A 16,914-nucleotide genomic window follows, 5' to 3' on the forward strand; every position below is an offset into this window, starting at 1 on the left:
TCAGTCAGTTGGCATAAGAATATTGACTTGAAGGTGAGAGCATTAAGACAAATATGTTAACATGGATGTGTCTAAGAAAAGAGTGTTGAAGGGACTTATAGAAATCTATAGATACTGTGACAATATTTTAAGAAAGGGGCTGAGAAAAAAAGGCAACAATTTCTAGGCAAATGTTTCAAGTAAAGGAGAAATAAATTATTGGGGTCTACTTTTGTGATCTCTGATCCTTAAGGAAATCTTCTTGATAACAAAATTATTTCAATTTTAGCGAAGAATGGTAGGATTCATTGCTCAGGAATTGAACTGAATCCAAAAGAAAGGGTTTTGATCAAGATGAGACCTTCCTGGACTTTTCCAACTGTGCTTATAAATCTGTGTGTGGGTGGCTTTCAGAGAATTGGCATTACCAATCCCTTTCTTGACTTTTTTTTCTTTTTTTGGTAGGAACTCTATTCCCAGCTCAAAGCCAAGGAAGAGACTTATAATCAACTGCTTGACAAGGGCAGGCTCATGCTTCTAAGCCGCGATGATTCTGGGTCTGGCTCAAAGACAGAACAGAGTGTAGCTCTCTTGGAACAGAAGTGGCATGTGGTCAGCAGTAAGATGGAAGAAAGAAAGGTATCACCACAAAATACAGTGTGTGATTATTGGGCTTGAGTAGTTTGCTTGACCATCGCATGTAATTACCATCTAGTTTCTGTGAAGATTTTTCGGAGACCATTATATAGTACCAGAAGTTGCAGAACTGGTTATCGTTTTTGATTTAATCATTTTTGTACTAATCAAGCTATCTTTCCTGATGTTAAATTTCTATTTTGCATCCATATCAAGTTGCATTGATGGTACTGGTTTCTGCCAATATTTGCTTTTGTTGTTCATTCCTTTTTTTGCCTTTACCAGTTGAGACATATGAGGCTGTTAACTGCTGAGTGATGGACTTATAACTCATAGTAATCACTGATCTGTGTTCCTACTGAAAAACAAGGTCATGTTGGAGTCACTGGCTTGGGATTGGGGGGGTGGGAACAGAACATGCAGGGAGTTGGGCTAATATTCTCCACAGGAATTTGGCAGTGTGCAAATAATTTAACTAAAAAAATCAGAAGAGGAGTAAATTTTGTGACCTTTTCCCACTCTTCAGAAATCAAATTCTCTTCAAAAGAAAAGTGATCAGGGATCAAGGCCTCACAACATTGTTTTTTATGAGTATCAAATTTGGGAGTATTACTCAGCACAGAGTTTCTGTACTGGGCAGATCTAATGTAAAATATGTGTTCCAATCTGTTGGCCATATCCATTCAACAGTTATTAAGCATGTATGTGCCAGGCACTGTGCTAGCTATATAGTGGAAGCAAAGGCCTGAACCCTATCATTGTGAAATTTAATGGACAGAAGTATTCACACATATAAATGGATACTTTGAGAATACCATTAATTTCCTAGAATTTTTTTAGTGTGAGATCTGGTAATTCTGTTATATGAAGAATGACCAGAGACACTGAGTGTGGGGCTGTGTTCTAATTCTTTGACAGACTATCATCTAATTTCTGCAGAATGCAGAACTAAGACTAATGAAAGAAACTGAGGCAGATTCTGGCTCCTAATCAAGAAATTTCTATGTTTTCCCATCAATGGAGCAAGTTGCCTCAAGATATACTTACCCATCATTGGTGGAACTGGTCAAACAAGGGCTTGGTGTCAGGGATAGTTATTTCTGATTTTGCAAGAACTTTACATTTTAGTATCACTAATATTCTGTAGTAAGTGTGTATGGTGCTATATTAAGGAATAGATAAAATGATGTGGAAAGATTTCCTGTTATCTAGGAACTTGCAATATTATTAATTTCTAAGCATTTCTGTAATTTGAGGTAGATTTTATTTTTCTCTTGGTTTGTTTACATTAGGTCTGTACGTTTTTGTAACATTGATAATAGTGTTTTTCTGTGTTACAAGAGTGACTTGAAAATACAAAGAAAAATAAAAACCTATACAGTATATATAACTCAGTTAACAATAACATTTGTAGTGTACATCTTGGGTTTCTATGAATATCTTAGATATATTCATTTTTAGCAACCTGTCGTTATTACATGCCTGCCTGCTAAATGGACCAGGGACAGAGGCCATCACCTACGTGTTGTAGGTAGAGCTTCTCTGGAGCTCGTAGACTCTGGAATTGGGGTGCATTTTTGGGCAGTGGACATGCCCTGAATGAGCCATTGTTTTTGCCATTCTGATTTAGAGCAGTGTCTAAAAATTTGTATCTAGTGTCACATTTTTGCTTAGAATATTATGGCTTTTTTTCCCCCCTCACCTTTTCTGCTTGTAGCTTAAAAATGAGCTTCAGGGACACCTGGCTGGCTCAATTGGTAGAACACGACTCTTGATCTCAGGGTCATAAGTTGGGCCTAGAGCTTCCTTAAAAAAATAAAAATAAAAAAGAATGAGCTTCAGCCTCACATTTTCAGATGCCATATTTTCTGAAAACATTTAAATAGAGCAATGCAGTGACCATCATCTTTACAGTAAAGTGCTTTTCATTCAGTTGTTTTTATACTGGAAAAAGTACATCAAAGGGAAGTGAGGCTTTGCCCAGAACAAGTTGCAGACACTGCAGCTGTCACCGCTGAAGGATCTGTTCCCTTACACTTACTGAATAGCTCTATCCCTGTTCTTTAATATCCCAGGAAGTGGGGAATGGCAGAGAAAGCAACTTTGCTGCAAATTGTGCTCTTTCCTTTTTATACATACTTGTTTTGGTTTCAGACACTAACGTTAAATTGCCCCCTTGTTTGTAAACAGGGCATGTTTGGAGGTTAAGTGAGGCTTCCTCTTTAGAGATCGTTTTTTTTAGTGTACAATTCACGCCTTTGTCCTGGAAACTACAATTCCTGAATTTGGCACTTTCTCTTTTTGTGTTTTAATTAAAATTCAGTCAAAGCTGGAAGAGGCCCTCAACCTGGCAACAGAATTCCAGAATTCCCTGCAAGAGTTCATCAATTGGCTCACTCTAGCAGAGCAAAATCTCAACATCGCCTCTCCTCCCAGCCTGATTCTAAACACTGTCCTCTCCCAGATAGAGGAGCACAAGGTAACTGTGACATTACAATGTCGCCTACCTTTTGAGGGGACTAGCTAAGAAAGAAGCTCCTCTATCTTATCTTCAGTTTAAAAAGAGCTATATTTTCCCCTCAGGTGTTTGCTAATGAGGTCAATGCTCATCGAGACCAGATAATTGAACTGGATCAAACCGGGAATCAGTTAAAGTTCCTTAGCCAAAAACAGGATGTTGTTCTGATCAAGAATTTGCTGGTCAGCGTCCAGTCTCGATGGGAGAAGGTTGTCCAGCGGTCGATTGAAAGAGGGCGATCACTGGATGATGCCAGGAAGAGGGCAAAACAAGTAAGTTAGGAAAGAAAGCTACCAATTTCTTGAACAATCTTGGGCTGCATGTGTAGAGCCTCTGGTATGATTTACATGAAAGTGTAGCTTGCATATTCATTCTTACTTTTTATATAATTGCAGTTCCATGAAGCTTGGAAAAAACTGATTGATTGGCTAGAAGATGCAGAGAGTCACCTGGACTCAGAGCTGGAGATATCCAATGACCCGGACAAAATTAAACTCCAGCTTTCTAAGCATAAGGTAAAGCAGTTCATGGCTCTTAGGTCCTGACCTTGGTATTCACTGAAGTTTGCAAAAAATGGAAATCAGAGCTAGTAAAAAAAAAAAAAAAAAAAAATTGGTTAATGTTGAAAAATCAAGATGATGAAGCTAGCTGTCTTGTATCTTACATAGGGTCTAACCATAAAAATCACTCATTTAAATAACTGTTCAAACAAAGTGATTGTGGGAGTAACCAGTTAAAACAAGCTTTTAGAAATTTTTGTGCACTGCTACATGTAGTATAAACAAAAATTTATAAATTTCTTTTTCTTTCTTTTTTTTTTTTTTTTAAAGTTTATTCTGAGAGAGAGATAGAGACCGGGGTACAAGCAGAGAGAGAGAGAGGGAGACAGAATCCCAAGCAGGCTCCATGGTGTCAGCACAGAGCCCAATGTAGGTCTCAATCTCATTAATCGTGCAATCATGACCTGAACCGAAATCAAGAATCAGATGCTTAACCGAGTAGGCCACCCAGGCGCACCCAAAATTTTTAAATTTCTCGAGGATAAGCTGTTGTTAATTCAAGAAGTAGTGACATCCAGGGGCGCCTGGGTGGCGCAGTCGGTTAAGCGTCCGACTTCAGCCAGGTCACGATCTCGCGGTCCGTGAGTTCGAGCTCCGCGTCAGGCTCTGGGCTGTTTCCGATTCTGTGTCTCCCTCTCTCTCTGCCCTTCCCCCGTTCATGCTCTGGCTTTCTCTGTCCCAAAAATAAATAAACGTTAAAAAAAAAAAAAGTAGTGACATCCATTACCAACCTGAACACTGAAAAATTGTCTTGGTTCTAAATCAAGACATCATCTTTTAGCGTGGATTCTTTCTGTTTTCTTTGGAAACAGGAATTTCAGAAAACCCTTGGCGGCAAACAGCCTGTGTATGATACCACAATTCGAACTGGCAGAGCCCTGAAAGAAAAGACTTTGCTTCCTGATGACACTCAGAAACTTGACAATTTACTGGGAGAAGTCAGAGACAAATGGGATACTGTTTGTGGCAAGTCTGTGGAGAGGTGAGTACGAATATTTGCTTTGTGGGTCTGTATGTCATCCTGAAACTAACAAAGACTGTTAATTGGATTCCATAAAATGGCAATAAAGCTAATGCATCAGTAACAGGTTTTGTAGCATCTCAATATCTCTGGTTCATTCAATGCAAGTTGTGAAGTTGAATAAAATGTATTAAAATTCTCATTTTAAACTTGAACCTTACCATATTAGCAAGAAGGCCATAAACTCAAGCCAACAGCAACAGAAGATTAGTAACTACACTTCTCTGTCAGTGACTAAGTTGTGACACTGATGGCTGTGTCAGTGAGTTCTCTCACTGTCAGGCACTGAGCAAAGCCTCTGCACATAGCACCTCGTGTAACCATTGTAATACCTGCCCTTGACAGGGCAATCACTAATGAGCATGTGCCAAAAAGGGGCTACTAATCACTTAATCCACCTGACAACCACTGAGGCGGGCTCTGTTATTCCCATTTTACACATGAGGAAACTATCATAAAGAGGGTTTTTAACTCCCCCAAGGTCACTCAGCTACTAAGCAGCAGAGCTGGGATTTGAAGCTTTTGAGTTTGGTTCCTTAAGTTGTACTCCTTCCTGTCCCTGGGTGCCCACTATGCTATGCTAAGTATTAGGATAGCTTTATATTGTGCTCCACAATTTTTTGGATGAGGTGACTGAGGTTCACAGAGGTGAAGAGAAAGCCCAGGGTCACACAACTCCTGACTCAGACCGTGGCTGAAACTGTCCTCCTCCACCTGAGTGGTGTAAGGTGATTAGCACAGAACTTGGGGCATTAGGGTGTATCCATATATATAACCATTGGACTCCTAAGATGCCAGAAGGGTATCTGCACTCGTTTCCTGTACTAAATCCATTCTAGAGAGCAGTTTGGTTCAAATGTCTAGGCATAGCTCTTTGTCACTGTTTATCTGTTTCGAACCAGCCCAGCATGGAGGGCCCTGTCTCTGTAGAGTGTAAGCAGTGTTCCCTTCAGCAGTCAGAACTGTGAGCCAGTCAAAGAAAAGGGATCCCCCAAAACAGTGAGGTTTGTGTGCTTCTCTCAGGCAGCACAAGTTGGAGGAGGCCCTGCTGTTTTCGGGTCAGTTCATGGATGCTCTGCAGGCCTTGGTCGACTGGCTGTACAAGGTGGAGCCGCAGCTGGCCGAGGACCAGCCCGTGCACGGGGACCTCGACCTGGTCATGAACCTCATGGACGCCCATAAGGTGAGGGGCGGGAGCTGCGCCGCGTGGAGGCAGAGCCCTGGGTTCCTCCGCCTAAGCAGGCCTCCTGCTCCGACTCACCATCCAGGGGAGAAAGGAAGTCTGGAAGAGCCTGTGTCTCTGCTTGTCAGAGAGACCACTCCTCGCTCCGTGTGTATCGCTGGGATTCTGCATCAGTCACAAAGGATTCGCCAGCATTGCTTTGATTTGGATTTGGTGATGTGTACAATTTGTCTTGGGGTTCCCCCCTTCTTGTTTGTACCTCTCAGTTGAGTCACACAATGAATTTTAATTCAGGGCTCCTCAAGATACCCATTTCCACTGACTCCTACAATGAAAATGAGTTCTTTTCTGAGCTATCCTTGACCCTCGCTAGCCCAGCACCTTGCACAGTGGTCAACCTGTCATGTTGACCTCCATTATATCCTCTTGTTTTAGCACAAAGCATTCAGCTTTACTCGAATTTACAACAAACTCTTATTATGTGCATGGCAGAATGTGTTCTTACTTAACTCCCACGATTCTGGAAATCTTGCTGTAACGTTACTACTGTTTTACAAGTTAGGAAACTGGGACTCCAGGTAAACAGCTTACCCAGAGCCACACCACTCATCTTGAAAGCCACCTCTTCTGATGGTTCTTTCTTACACATTGTCCTGCCTCCCTCTGCATAAAAGACACACGACTAGCACCTACCAAGGACAACTGGACTGAACGATTCTTTTTCTCTGTGGTTTGATGTCATGGGTTCAGAACATTTCTCAGCAAACTAATTCTTCTGTTTTTCTCTTCTAGGTTTTCCAGAAGGAACTGGGAAAGCGAACAGGAACCGTTCAGGTACTGAAGCGGTCAGGCCGAGAGTTGATTGAGAATAGCCGTGATGACACCACATGGGTGAAAGGGCAGCTCCAGGAATTGAGCACTCGCTGGGACACTGTGTGTAAGCTCTCCGTCTCCAAACAAAGCCGACTGGAGCAGGCCTTAAAACAGGTTAGAGACTTTTTTGGCAACAACCCAAGGGAGAGGATCCTAGCAGATTCATTCTCATTTCTTTATCAGGATCAGTTCCACCCAGTCTCGAATGTAAAGCCAAACATTGATCTTCTGAATGTTCTACAAGATTTTAATGTTCACTCATATTAGAGAAAAAAATTAATTTGGTTTTTAAAGATCTACAAATGAAAGATGACCTTTGTGGGGCCTTGATAAGGTCATCAGTGCCTGTGACACACAAAGGCGTTCAGGCCAGACCCTTTCTCTGACATTACCCCAATGTCCGGGACCTTGGCTGCAGAGAGGCTCAATCTGCTGTGCTTCGTTATTTCAGGCGGAAGAGTTTCGGGACACAGTCCACATGCTGTTGGAGTGGCTTTCTGAAGCAGAGCAAACGCTTCGTTTTCGGGGAGCACTTCCTGATGACACGGAGGCCTTGCAGTCTCTCATTGACACCCATAAGGTAATCCAGCCCCAGGGTGCAGTGACCCATGCTACCCACCAGGGTGAGGGCTGCCTCCTGCTTTTGTTTGGGAATTTCCAACCTCACGTGCAAAGGACTGAAACCAGAATGGGTCCAGATTATTGGTTTGGCAGGAATGAAAGGGAAAGGACTAGTGGGTTTTTTGATACCTTAAACATCATTCATTTGTTTTTACAAAAGTAATGTGTATTGGTTGTAAACAAGTGAAAACAGCGTGGTATCATATAAAGAAAAATGTGGGCTGTACCACCCCCTAGAATCCTCACCTGCACACAGCTTCATTTGCCTTTACTCACATTACCAGTGTCAGACACTGGACCTCTTACCAAGCTCTATATAGAATATATATATCCAGAATATAATGCAGTCTTGAGGGCCACGGTCTGTCCTAATAAAGTGGGAAATTAATCAGGAGATTTTGATCTGGGCTTTATATGTGGTATTCTGTTGCAGATTTTTTTTTCAGTATTTTTTAAATATCCATAGTGTTTTATAGTTGTCATTTGTCTAAGACTGTATTGTTTATATGCATGGAAATGAATAAAAACAGGATTTTTTTTTTTTTTTTTTTTTTTTTTGAAGAAAAACTAAGAATAGGAAGAGGGTCATGCCTGGTGTGGGATAGGTGGTACCTTTCTGGGTCCCTATACCTTGTCATCTGTAGCAGAGAAAGTCATTGTTTTAATTTATTTGTTGATGCTTATTTATTTATTTTGAGAGAGTGAAAGCATGCTAGTGAGCATGAGTGGGAGAGCGGCAGAGAGAGAATCCCAAGCAGGCTCCACACTGTCAGTGCAGAGCCCAACACAGGACTTGATCTCACAAATTGCGAGATCATGACCTGAGCCAAAATAGAGTCGGATGCTTAACCGACTGAGTCACCGAGGAGCCCTGAGAAAGTCATTCTTGTGTAAACCCTTCACGTTTTCACGTCTTTCAGAACTGGGAACAAAGTGCCAGAGACACCCAAATGCAGGCTTGAGGTCTGTGTTAACACATAGAGGAGGGAAAAATGCATTGAAATCTTTTCCCCCTCACAGTGTAAACTAACAGTGCTGCTAGAGTAGATTTCTCAAGTTTTTGTTTTCAAATCTTTTTTGTTCAAGGAGTTCATGAAGAAAGTGGAAGAAAAGCGAGTGGATGTTAACGCAGCAGTAGCAATGGGAGAAGCCATCCTGGCTGTGTGCCATCCTGATTGCATCACTACCATCAAGCACTGGATCACTATCATCCGAGCTCGCTTTGAGGAGGTGGGTTCCTGGTTGCAGAGGGGACAGCACGTGCCCCGTGAAGCGGGTTTCTGGTGAGAAAATGCTACTGAGCTTTCCCCACCCACCCCCAGATAAAGACTCTTTTCACCCACCGTGAATATGTCAGTAAGAATTAGGTTAGCGTTTTAGTCATGACTGTTTTCTTGGTAATGAGCAGCAGTCTGAGAGAATAGCGCTGGTGTAGTGATGGTTTCAGTGATGAATTCCAGTGGACATGGTTTGGTATTTTTCCTTCCTTCCCGAGAAGTCCTGTGTTTAATAGGATATTCATACTAGATTTGCTTCCAGGAGTGCTGATTGCTCATCCCAGCTCTGTCACTAGAGTAAGAGTGAGGCCTCTGGAGTATTCGAGTGTTCTTCCCCCTTAAAGTCATTGTTAGGATCAGATGGAAGAAAAAACTTTGGAAACAAAGGATGTGCTTGACTGAGAGAGGCGATGGATTTTCTTTCTCTCCCTAGGTCCTGACGTGGGCTAAGCAGCACCAGCAGCGTCTTGAAACAGCCCTGTCAGAACTGGTGGCTAATGCCGAGCTCTTGGAAGAACTTCTGGCGTGGATCCAGTGGGCCGAGACCACCCTCATTCAGCGGGACCAGGAGCCGATCCCTCAGAACATCGACCGAGTTAAAGCCCTCATTGCCGAACATCAGGTATTGTCACCATGTCATGTGGCCGCGGTGTTTCCTGTGTTGCTCATGGAGCCCGTTTCCTTTGCCCTGTGTATTTGTTTTTAAATGGCTGCTTATCATATTCATACAGATTTAGCAGCTTAAAACAACACACACTTACTCTCTTGCAGTTTCATGGGGCAGGAGTCTGGGCCTGAGTTAGCTGGGTCTCCTTAGGATCTTACCAGGCCAAAATCTAGATGTCAGCCCCAGCTGCAAGTTCTCACCCAGGCTCCTTCAGTTGTTGGCAGAATCTGATTCCTTGTGGTTATAGGACCAGGTCTCCATGTTCTTGCTGGCTGTCAGCCAAGAGTCACCATTAGCTCCCAGAGGCTGCCCTCAGGTCTCAGCCACCTGGCACACTCACAGCATGGCAGCCTATGTCTTCACAGCCACCAGCAGGAGAGGGTCTCCTAGGTCCTTCTTTGGTATCCTGTGTGGCATTCATTGCTCTGACTTCCTGGTTTTCCTCACTCAGCTGTGAGCTCCTTGGAGTCAGAAGCCATGTCTTATCTCTTCAGGTTTCCCATACCTGATGAAGTAAGTGCCTTGCTCAGTTGTTTCTTGAAAGGAGTGAGACAGTGTACAAAGGCATCTGTGAATTGGTCTGTCCATCATGAGCTTGGGCTTTGTGAGTGAAGTTGCCTGATTCTGTCTCAGTCCAAGAAAACTCTTTAACTCTTTTCCCTGTTTGTGTCTGACAGATGTTTATGGAGGAAATGACTCGCAAACAGCCTGATGTGGACCGGGTCACCAAGACGTACAAAAGGAAGAATATAGAGCCTGCTCACGCGCCTTTCATCGAGAAATCCCGCAGCGGCAGCAGTATGTTTCTAGCCTCCTGTGTTAGGGTGTTTCCTTCCTGCTATTTGAAGATGACCACTTTCCAAGTCCCTACCAAAAAACTTCTTTTTGGGGCGCCTGGCTGGCTCAATCAGTAGAACATGTGACTCTTGATCTCAGGGTTGTGAGTTCAAGCCCCACATTGGTTGTGGAGCCTACTTTAAAATCAAATCAAAACAAAAAACTTCCCCATTTTTTCAAAAACTGTATTGGATTTGAACTAAAATGTTTTTTTGAAACTCACTTTTTGTATACCAACATGCAGTAACTATATTCCATTTTCTTGGACTGGCATAATTTTGAAGTGGTTGAGCAGATTCTACTGCAGTGGCCTTTCTAGTGTTTTGGTCATCAGTGCTAGCTGTTTACGTTTGTCTTGTGTTAATTTAATTAAAAAGATAAATCTGCTCCTCTAGAGCCACTGCTTTTTTTGGTTGAGTTGACATTTCCTCAGTTCGCTGAGGACAGAATTGATTTGAAGATATGAAATAAGTACTTGTTGGCTGGGAGGGAAGATCAATAGTTTTGAAATGAGCAGTCCTAATACATGAATATTGCCCATATTTTTTCTCGCATTTACTGACCGGATACCATTTTAAGGGTCTCCTAAGTTAACACATTTGGCACTTTCTCTCTGTGAACTGACAAAAGCAGCTTTTCTAATCTCGTAGTTATTTTTCCTTTTAGGGAAGTCCTTGAGTCAGTCCACCCCTCCTCCCATGCCAATCCTTTCACAGTCTGAAGCGAAAAACCCACGAATCAACCAGCTGTCTGCCCGCTGGCAGCAGGTGTGGCTGCTAGCACTGGAGCGGCAGCGGAAGCTGAACGATGCCTTGGATAGACTGGAAGAGGTAAGGCCCTGCCAAGCATCCTTTCCTGGAGGGAGGTGACTTAACCTTCTGAGGCCCTCTTACCATGTGTACCTTGACCTACTTCTCTAGAAGGAGAGGACAGACCAGGGTGAGCCAGTACTGTGTCCTTCAGGCCCCCTAGGAGAAAGCTCATGGGTGAGGAGACCACTCACAACAGGGTAGGTCATACATAGCACCTAGCTGTGGAAGGCAAGCAAGCAAGCGACCAGCCAGTCCATGAGGCTCTGGTCTGTGATGCGACCCTCCTCAGCACCTGGCTGTGGTCAAGAATCAGAAGCAGAACTTGGCTGAGTTACTTCCAGGTGTGCAGTTTATCACACTAACAACCATTATTGGGCCCTTTATGTAAAGGTGTAAGTTACCCAATTAGGAAACAAGGGTAACTTTTATGACCTTGTGATTTCTCTGAATATTCACTAATGATGAAGAGCAAATCTATTTTGAAGTATCATTAACACCAACCTAAAAAAATCTAGTACTACACTTCCTAATTTCTAAAACAAACCTCTAATATCTTCTATATTTTTTTTATTTGTGCCTGTCAAAGCAGCTATGCCCGGAAGTGAGTGTTCTGTGTTTTTTGTTATTTCTGTAGGTCAGTTGAGTTTTAAGCATATTTGGTTTTTGGCTTTTTCTTTTTTCCCTATTCCTTCCAACTTTGGAGTTTGAATGACCAGGGGGAGAACGGCTGCCCTGTCTCAGTCATTCTGAGTCTGTCTCACCAACGTAGTCCGAGCAGCTAAACCTCGCCTTGCCCACTGCTCAGGCCTGCTGTCCTCTGCCAAAGCCAAATATTTCACATGGAGGTCAGACGGGCAGTTTGCCCCCTCTGGCACCATTCCAAAGAAACATGCTTGCTGCACGCACGGGTTGGATTCTTAATGCTTCCAGCCAGAACTCAAATTTTCTCATCTCAGAAAATGATGGGAAACATGAGCCTTCCGACGCGGGCCTCAGTGTGACCACAGTTCTTTTCAAAATCACATAAGTGAGGAGTGCTAAGGACTTCTCTTCTGGGATAGAATCCATTCCCTTACATCTGAGAAGGTGATCCTTCGAAAAGTGCAAAGGGAAAGCAAGGCTGGTTCCACCCATTCTTGTTCCGCGTGCTCCATATTTTCCATGGTGGTTGTTCAGTTACCGTTCCTCTCACTGCTCCGCTATACCACAGCTCATGTAAACAATCACAGCTTTAAGTGAAGGACCCAGATTGTGCCTTCACAAAGAGCACGCGGATGTCATTGTTGATGCCCCTCCGGAAGGCCTGCATGGCTTTACTGAATGTCTGAAAGTTTTGGTATGCTCCGGGCAGATTTGAGAGCCAAAAGAATAAATCGTGTTGACACCTATGATTTCTCTCTAGTTGAAGGAATTTGCCAACTTTGACTTCGATGTCTGGAGGAAAAAGTATATGCGTTGGATGAATCACAAAAAATCTCGGGTGATGGATTTCTTCCGGCGAATTGACAAGGACCAGGACGGGAAGATAACACGTCAGGAGTTTATTGATGGCATTCTAGCATCCAGTGAGTTCACTCATACTACCAAACATGGGTCACATCTGCATTCCTTGCACTTGGTAGAAGCAAGCGATATTCTGGCTAAAGAGTCTTTCTGAAGTTAAAGCAATAGGGTTAGGGAGGAAGTAATGTACCTGCTTATTATTAAAACTGGCCTATCATTTTGATGGAAAGAAGAATTTCATTTTGCTGGGAATAAAAAAAAAAGGTCTTGTTGACACAGAGTGGCAAGTAAAACCTGTTTGAGGTGTAGATTAAAGAGCCAACTTTTGTGAACGATGAGGTTCTAAGTAAAGTGTTTGAAATTCAAAATTTTTCATAATACCCGTTTCTGACATCTGTATGCAGCTTACAAAATACATGATCTCAATTATTTTTAGCAAGAGAAATAATTGAGGCATAAAGTAGCTAGGTGACTTGCCAGGGCCACAGAGCACATCTCACAGCTGTGCAACTTTACATGGGTGGCCAAGGAAGGCCTATCTGCAGAGGTGATATTTAAGGGAAGAGAGGCAAAGGGAACAGCAGGTTCCAAGCGCTGAGGTGGGCACGAACTTGGCATGTTCTAGGAATAGAAAGATTAATGTGGTTGGGCTGTCATGATCTAGGGGAGTGGTAAGAGATGAAGTTGGAAAGGTCAAGAGCAGCCAACTCGTGCAGGGCCTGGTAGGCCCTGGGTGAAGAGAGCAGATCTGACCTCTGATCCTAGAGGCAGCAGGACAGTGGGAAACCACCAGAGGTTTTCACCTGAGGGACCACTGATTCACATTTTAATAAATCACCCTGGCTACTGTAAATATTCACACTTCTTTGGGAAGCAGTTTTTCAAGAGCCTAAGGTAGTTGTCTAAACAGAAAAAAAACTTCATCCTAGTCCACATTGTCACTATTCTGAAATAATCGAAGTATCCAGCAGTAGTGGAGCAGATAAGTAAATTCTCATGGTGGATGGTAGGCCTGTGGGTAGTTGTAATATCACATCTTTCAATATACCTGAAATATTGCCTTTTTTTCTTTCTTTCCTTTTTTTCTTTTGAGTGGGGGAGGAGGGAGTCTATAATCAAAACACCAAAAACTTAACAGTAAGTAGTCTCTGGGTACTGTATCTTTATAACATTATATCTTCTAAGTGGGCATATATTATTTTTGAGCAAAAAGCAAGACATAAATGTTTTTTCTTTCAAGAAGTATTTATATGCCCTCCAGCAAGCCAAGTAAGCACTGTTCATTAAAATGTTCCAAATGTGATTGCTTTTCTCCAGAGTTTCCTACCACCAAGTTAGAGATGACTGCTGTCGCTGACATTTTTGACCGAGATGGAGATGGCTACATCGATTACTATGAATTCGTGGCTGCTCTGCATCCCAACAAGGATGCTTACCGCCCAACAACCGACGCGGATAAAATTGAAGATGAGGTATGGGAAATAACTGTATTTTGAGCACATGTTTGACCATAGTGGTTGGGTGCAATGACCATATCAGCCCTGTGACTTAACTGTCACAGATCATTATTTGGAGTCCTGTTTGGCAAATTCCCATTTGGAGTATCTCTGGCTATTGAGCTCTCTCTTTCAGTCTAGATGACTTTTTACTCAAATGAGTCACATCTGTGGTTCCTCCCATGTTCACAGACTTACCACACCCATTCCAGTTCACAGACACCATGTTGCCTAGAACAAGTCCTCTCTCAGTCAGTCCTGGGCATTCTATGTCAGTATCCAGGAGCATGTGGTCTTCAAATAAAGCATTTAAGGAGTAAAATGTGAAGTAATGCTTAACACGGTGTATACCAACCAACCTTTCTGCCTAGTTAAAAATTTTCTCCATGTTGAAAATCTCATCCATCACATTGAAAATAGCAAATTCATTAGTAACACATGGAGATCTCAGGATTTATTGATCCTAGAAAAGGAGAGGTTAGCGGGGCAGGTCTTGGGTATGGCCTGGAACACCCCAGGACCGACCTCTGGGGACTCTGAGGCTCCTAGGTTTAAATTTAAAACAGTTCATAGTTTGCTGTACTTGGTTTGATTTTGATGCATGCATATTAGCACATTTTTCTGAAGGAACTTGGAAACAAATGTATGACCAACAAATGTGTGACATGTATTAATTTGGAATAAAGGATAAATGCATGTATCAAAAATCTAAAATGTCTAAAAGAGACATAACAAATAGCTTTCTGTTTACATGTAAAAATCTTTGTTTCTCTGAAGAGGAAGTCTTGTTTTACCCCTCACACTTTTCTTTTTTTGTTGTTCACAACCAATAGGTCACAAGACAAGTGGCTCAGTGCAAATGTGCAAAAAGGTTTCAGGTGGAGCAGATTGGAGAGAATAAATATCGGGTAAGGAAGAGAAAACTAGTCCTTTGTGGTAGTTGTTCCTCCTATATGGTCCTTCCAGGTGAAAGTAACCTGGCACACAGCTGACCAGATGGTCCCACCTTCCTTCTACCAACACTTGGAGGACCAGAGCCAGTAGGACTTAAGATGCAGTCACTCTCTGTAGGTTCTAGAGGTCAGGTGTCCTGCTGGGCTAAGCTTAGTGCCCTACATAGTCCCATCTGAAAAATACCGTCATATTTAGCTAACAGAGGCTTGTACTTGAGTTCCAGTATAAGAGACATACCGAAGTTCTCTCTTTTGCTGACCAAAGTCTTTAGGGAAATGGAGACACTTGTTCCATAAGATAGGGCAACAATTACCTGAAGACTGACGGATTACCCCAAAGTGCTGAGCATTGTGAGCCTGAGTGACTCCCGAGCTCAGAGGGGGCTGGCGGAACTCTGTCAAGGTCCCAAAGGATGCTGTCTGCTCTGAGCTGATGCACTAAGGGGACGCCAGCCTCAGTAGTCTTCCCTGGAAGGCTGTGCTGAGTGTGGACATAATTGACCATGAATGATGCTGTGTTCTAGCTTCTTTTGGGACCTGGCTTGGGGCATAGGAGGGATCTGAAACAGCACTTCTAAATATATTCAGCAGCTTATCTGGATTCTCTGAAGTCCTAAGGAAAATCTAGGATTGGTAAAGAGGGTTCAGATTGTACAGCTTTTTGTACTGAGTTAGAAACAGGGAATCTAGGTTCCATCAGTACGTTAAAGTGTCTTCCAAGTACACCAAAACCACCCTGGGCTGCTCTTTAGCTGGCGAGTGTTAGGTGATTGTGCCTTGGATCCAGTCCAGGGCATCTAGTTAATAAAACTTTAAGCAATCTTGTGCTTGCCTATTGCTTTTTATTTTCTTGTTTTTTTAATGCCTTTGAGAGACATGAATTAACAAGAGCAATAGAGTGGAAAAGTTAGGTCTTAATTAATTTGTAAAACCACGCCCCTGTGGCAGGAGCTCTCGAAGAATATGCTTGAAGACTGGTAACGTGATTGCATGATTTTTGTTCCTTAGTGTTAATTTGACAAAATGTTCTCTGTTTTTTTTTTTCTTCCATTTCCTCCATCCTTTACTCTTTTGTCTATAGTTCTTCCTCGGCAATCAGGTACAGTGTGCCTTGCAACATTCTCCTCGGTGGAAATGGTCTGTGTAGCTCGTGCTGCCTGTTCTTTGCTGTGGGGAGAGGACATAATCTGAAGCATGCCTGGGTCACATCTGGTTGTCTTACCAAGTGGAGAAACTGCTAACAGGGCTGATAATTGTAAAGCTGTCTTAGCAGCAGGATAGAAGTACGTTATTTTTTAAAGGAGATGAAATTTTCCATTTAAAATGAGATTGGCTAAAAATGGTATTATGCTGGACTGAGTTTGAAGTAATGTGATTCAGGGGAATTTGAAGCTGTGGTATCAATCCAACATGTTTCTAAAAGCAACCTGGTCTTAATACTTCTGTTTTGGAAATCAGAATACCAAACAGCACAGTTCTGATTTATACCAGTCTTTTGACAGTTAACACAAATTTTATAATGTACAATAAATCAAAAAAGTCTTGGGGTACTTAAGTACTGCATCTATTTAAAGACCTTATTAATATTTATTTGTATTTACATGTTTTATAACTATAAGGTGCCTGAGAACTATAGTGTAGCAGTCATGATTGGCCATAGCCTCAAGTGTGCTGATTATGTCCAGCCAGCCAAAATTTCAGGGATCAAATTAGACTTGCAAGAAAAGATTAAATGCTTTTGACTCCACTTGGTAATTCTAACCATACAGATCTTTTGAGGGCTCTGGGGTCCTGTGCCTTCAAATGGAAGGAAGTTGCATGGGTAAAGTCTGTCTTGTGATACGAAATCAGAACCACTAAGAGTTTATTTGAGGCCTTCAGTCAATATTAGGTTCTAGGTATTGCAACAGTCATTCACTCCAGTAACATTCTGGGCCAGTGGGAAGAACAGAGGATAGAAAGAAACTGGGTTTAAAAT

General features: G+C 42.4%; 1 protein-coding gene across 29 annotated transcripts in view; it reads left to right on the top strand.

Moving 5' to 3' along the window:
- MACF1 (microtubule actin crosslinking factor 1) overlaps positions 1-16,914 on the top strand; it is a 331,616-nt gene that overhangs the window by 299,388 nt on the left and 15,314 nt on the right. For 23 of the 29 annotated variants that reach the window (XM_045035584.1, XM_045035590.1, XM_045035587.1 and 20 more), the window contains 16 exons: positions 445-618; positions 2,939-3,094; positions 3,199-3,405; positions 3,529-3,648; positions 4,506-4,675; positions 5,738-5,897; positions 6,690-6,884; positions 7,222-7,350; positions 8,478-8,621; positions 9,102-9,290; positions 10,013-10,133; positions 10,839-11,002; positions 12,387-12,549; positions 13,805-13,959; positions 14,817-14,891; positions 16,018-16,035. In XM_045035584.1, the coding sequence (XP_044891519.1) occupies positions 445-618; positions 2,939-3,094; positions 3,199-3,405; positions 3,529-3,648; positions 4,506-4,675; positions 5,738-5,897; positions 6,690-6,884; positions 7,222-7,350; positions 8,478-8,621; positions 9,102-9,290; positions 10,013-10,133; positions 10,839-11,002; positions 12,387-12,549; positions 13,805-13,959; positions 14,817-14,891; positions 16,018-16,035 (2,340 nt within the window). The remainder of the gene's footprint in view (positions 1-444; positions 619-2,938; positions 3,095-3,198; positions 3,406-3,528; positions 3,649-4,505; positions 4,676-5,737; positions 5,898-6,689; positions 6,885-7,221; positions 7,351-8,477; positions 8,622-9,101; positions 9,291-10,012; positions 10,134-10,838; positions 11,003-12,386; positions 12,550-13,804; positions 13,960-14,816; positions 14,892-16,017; positions 16,036-16,914) is intronic. The other 6 variants (XM_045035593.1, XM_045035588.1, XM_011284718.4 and 3 more) reach the window with 1 other exon arrangement.

This window comes from Felis catus, chromosome C1 (genome assembly GCF_018350175.1).
Source record: "Felis catus isolate Fca126 chromosome C1, F.catus_Fca126_mat1.0, whole genome shotgun sequence".
NCBI lineage: Eukaryota > Metazoa > Chordata > Mammalia > Carnivora > Felidae > Felis > Felis catus.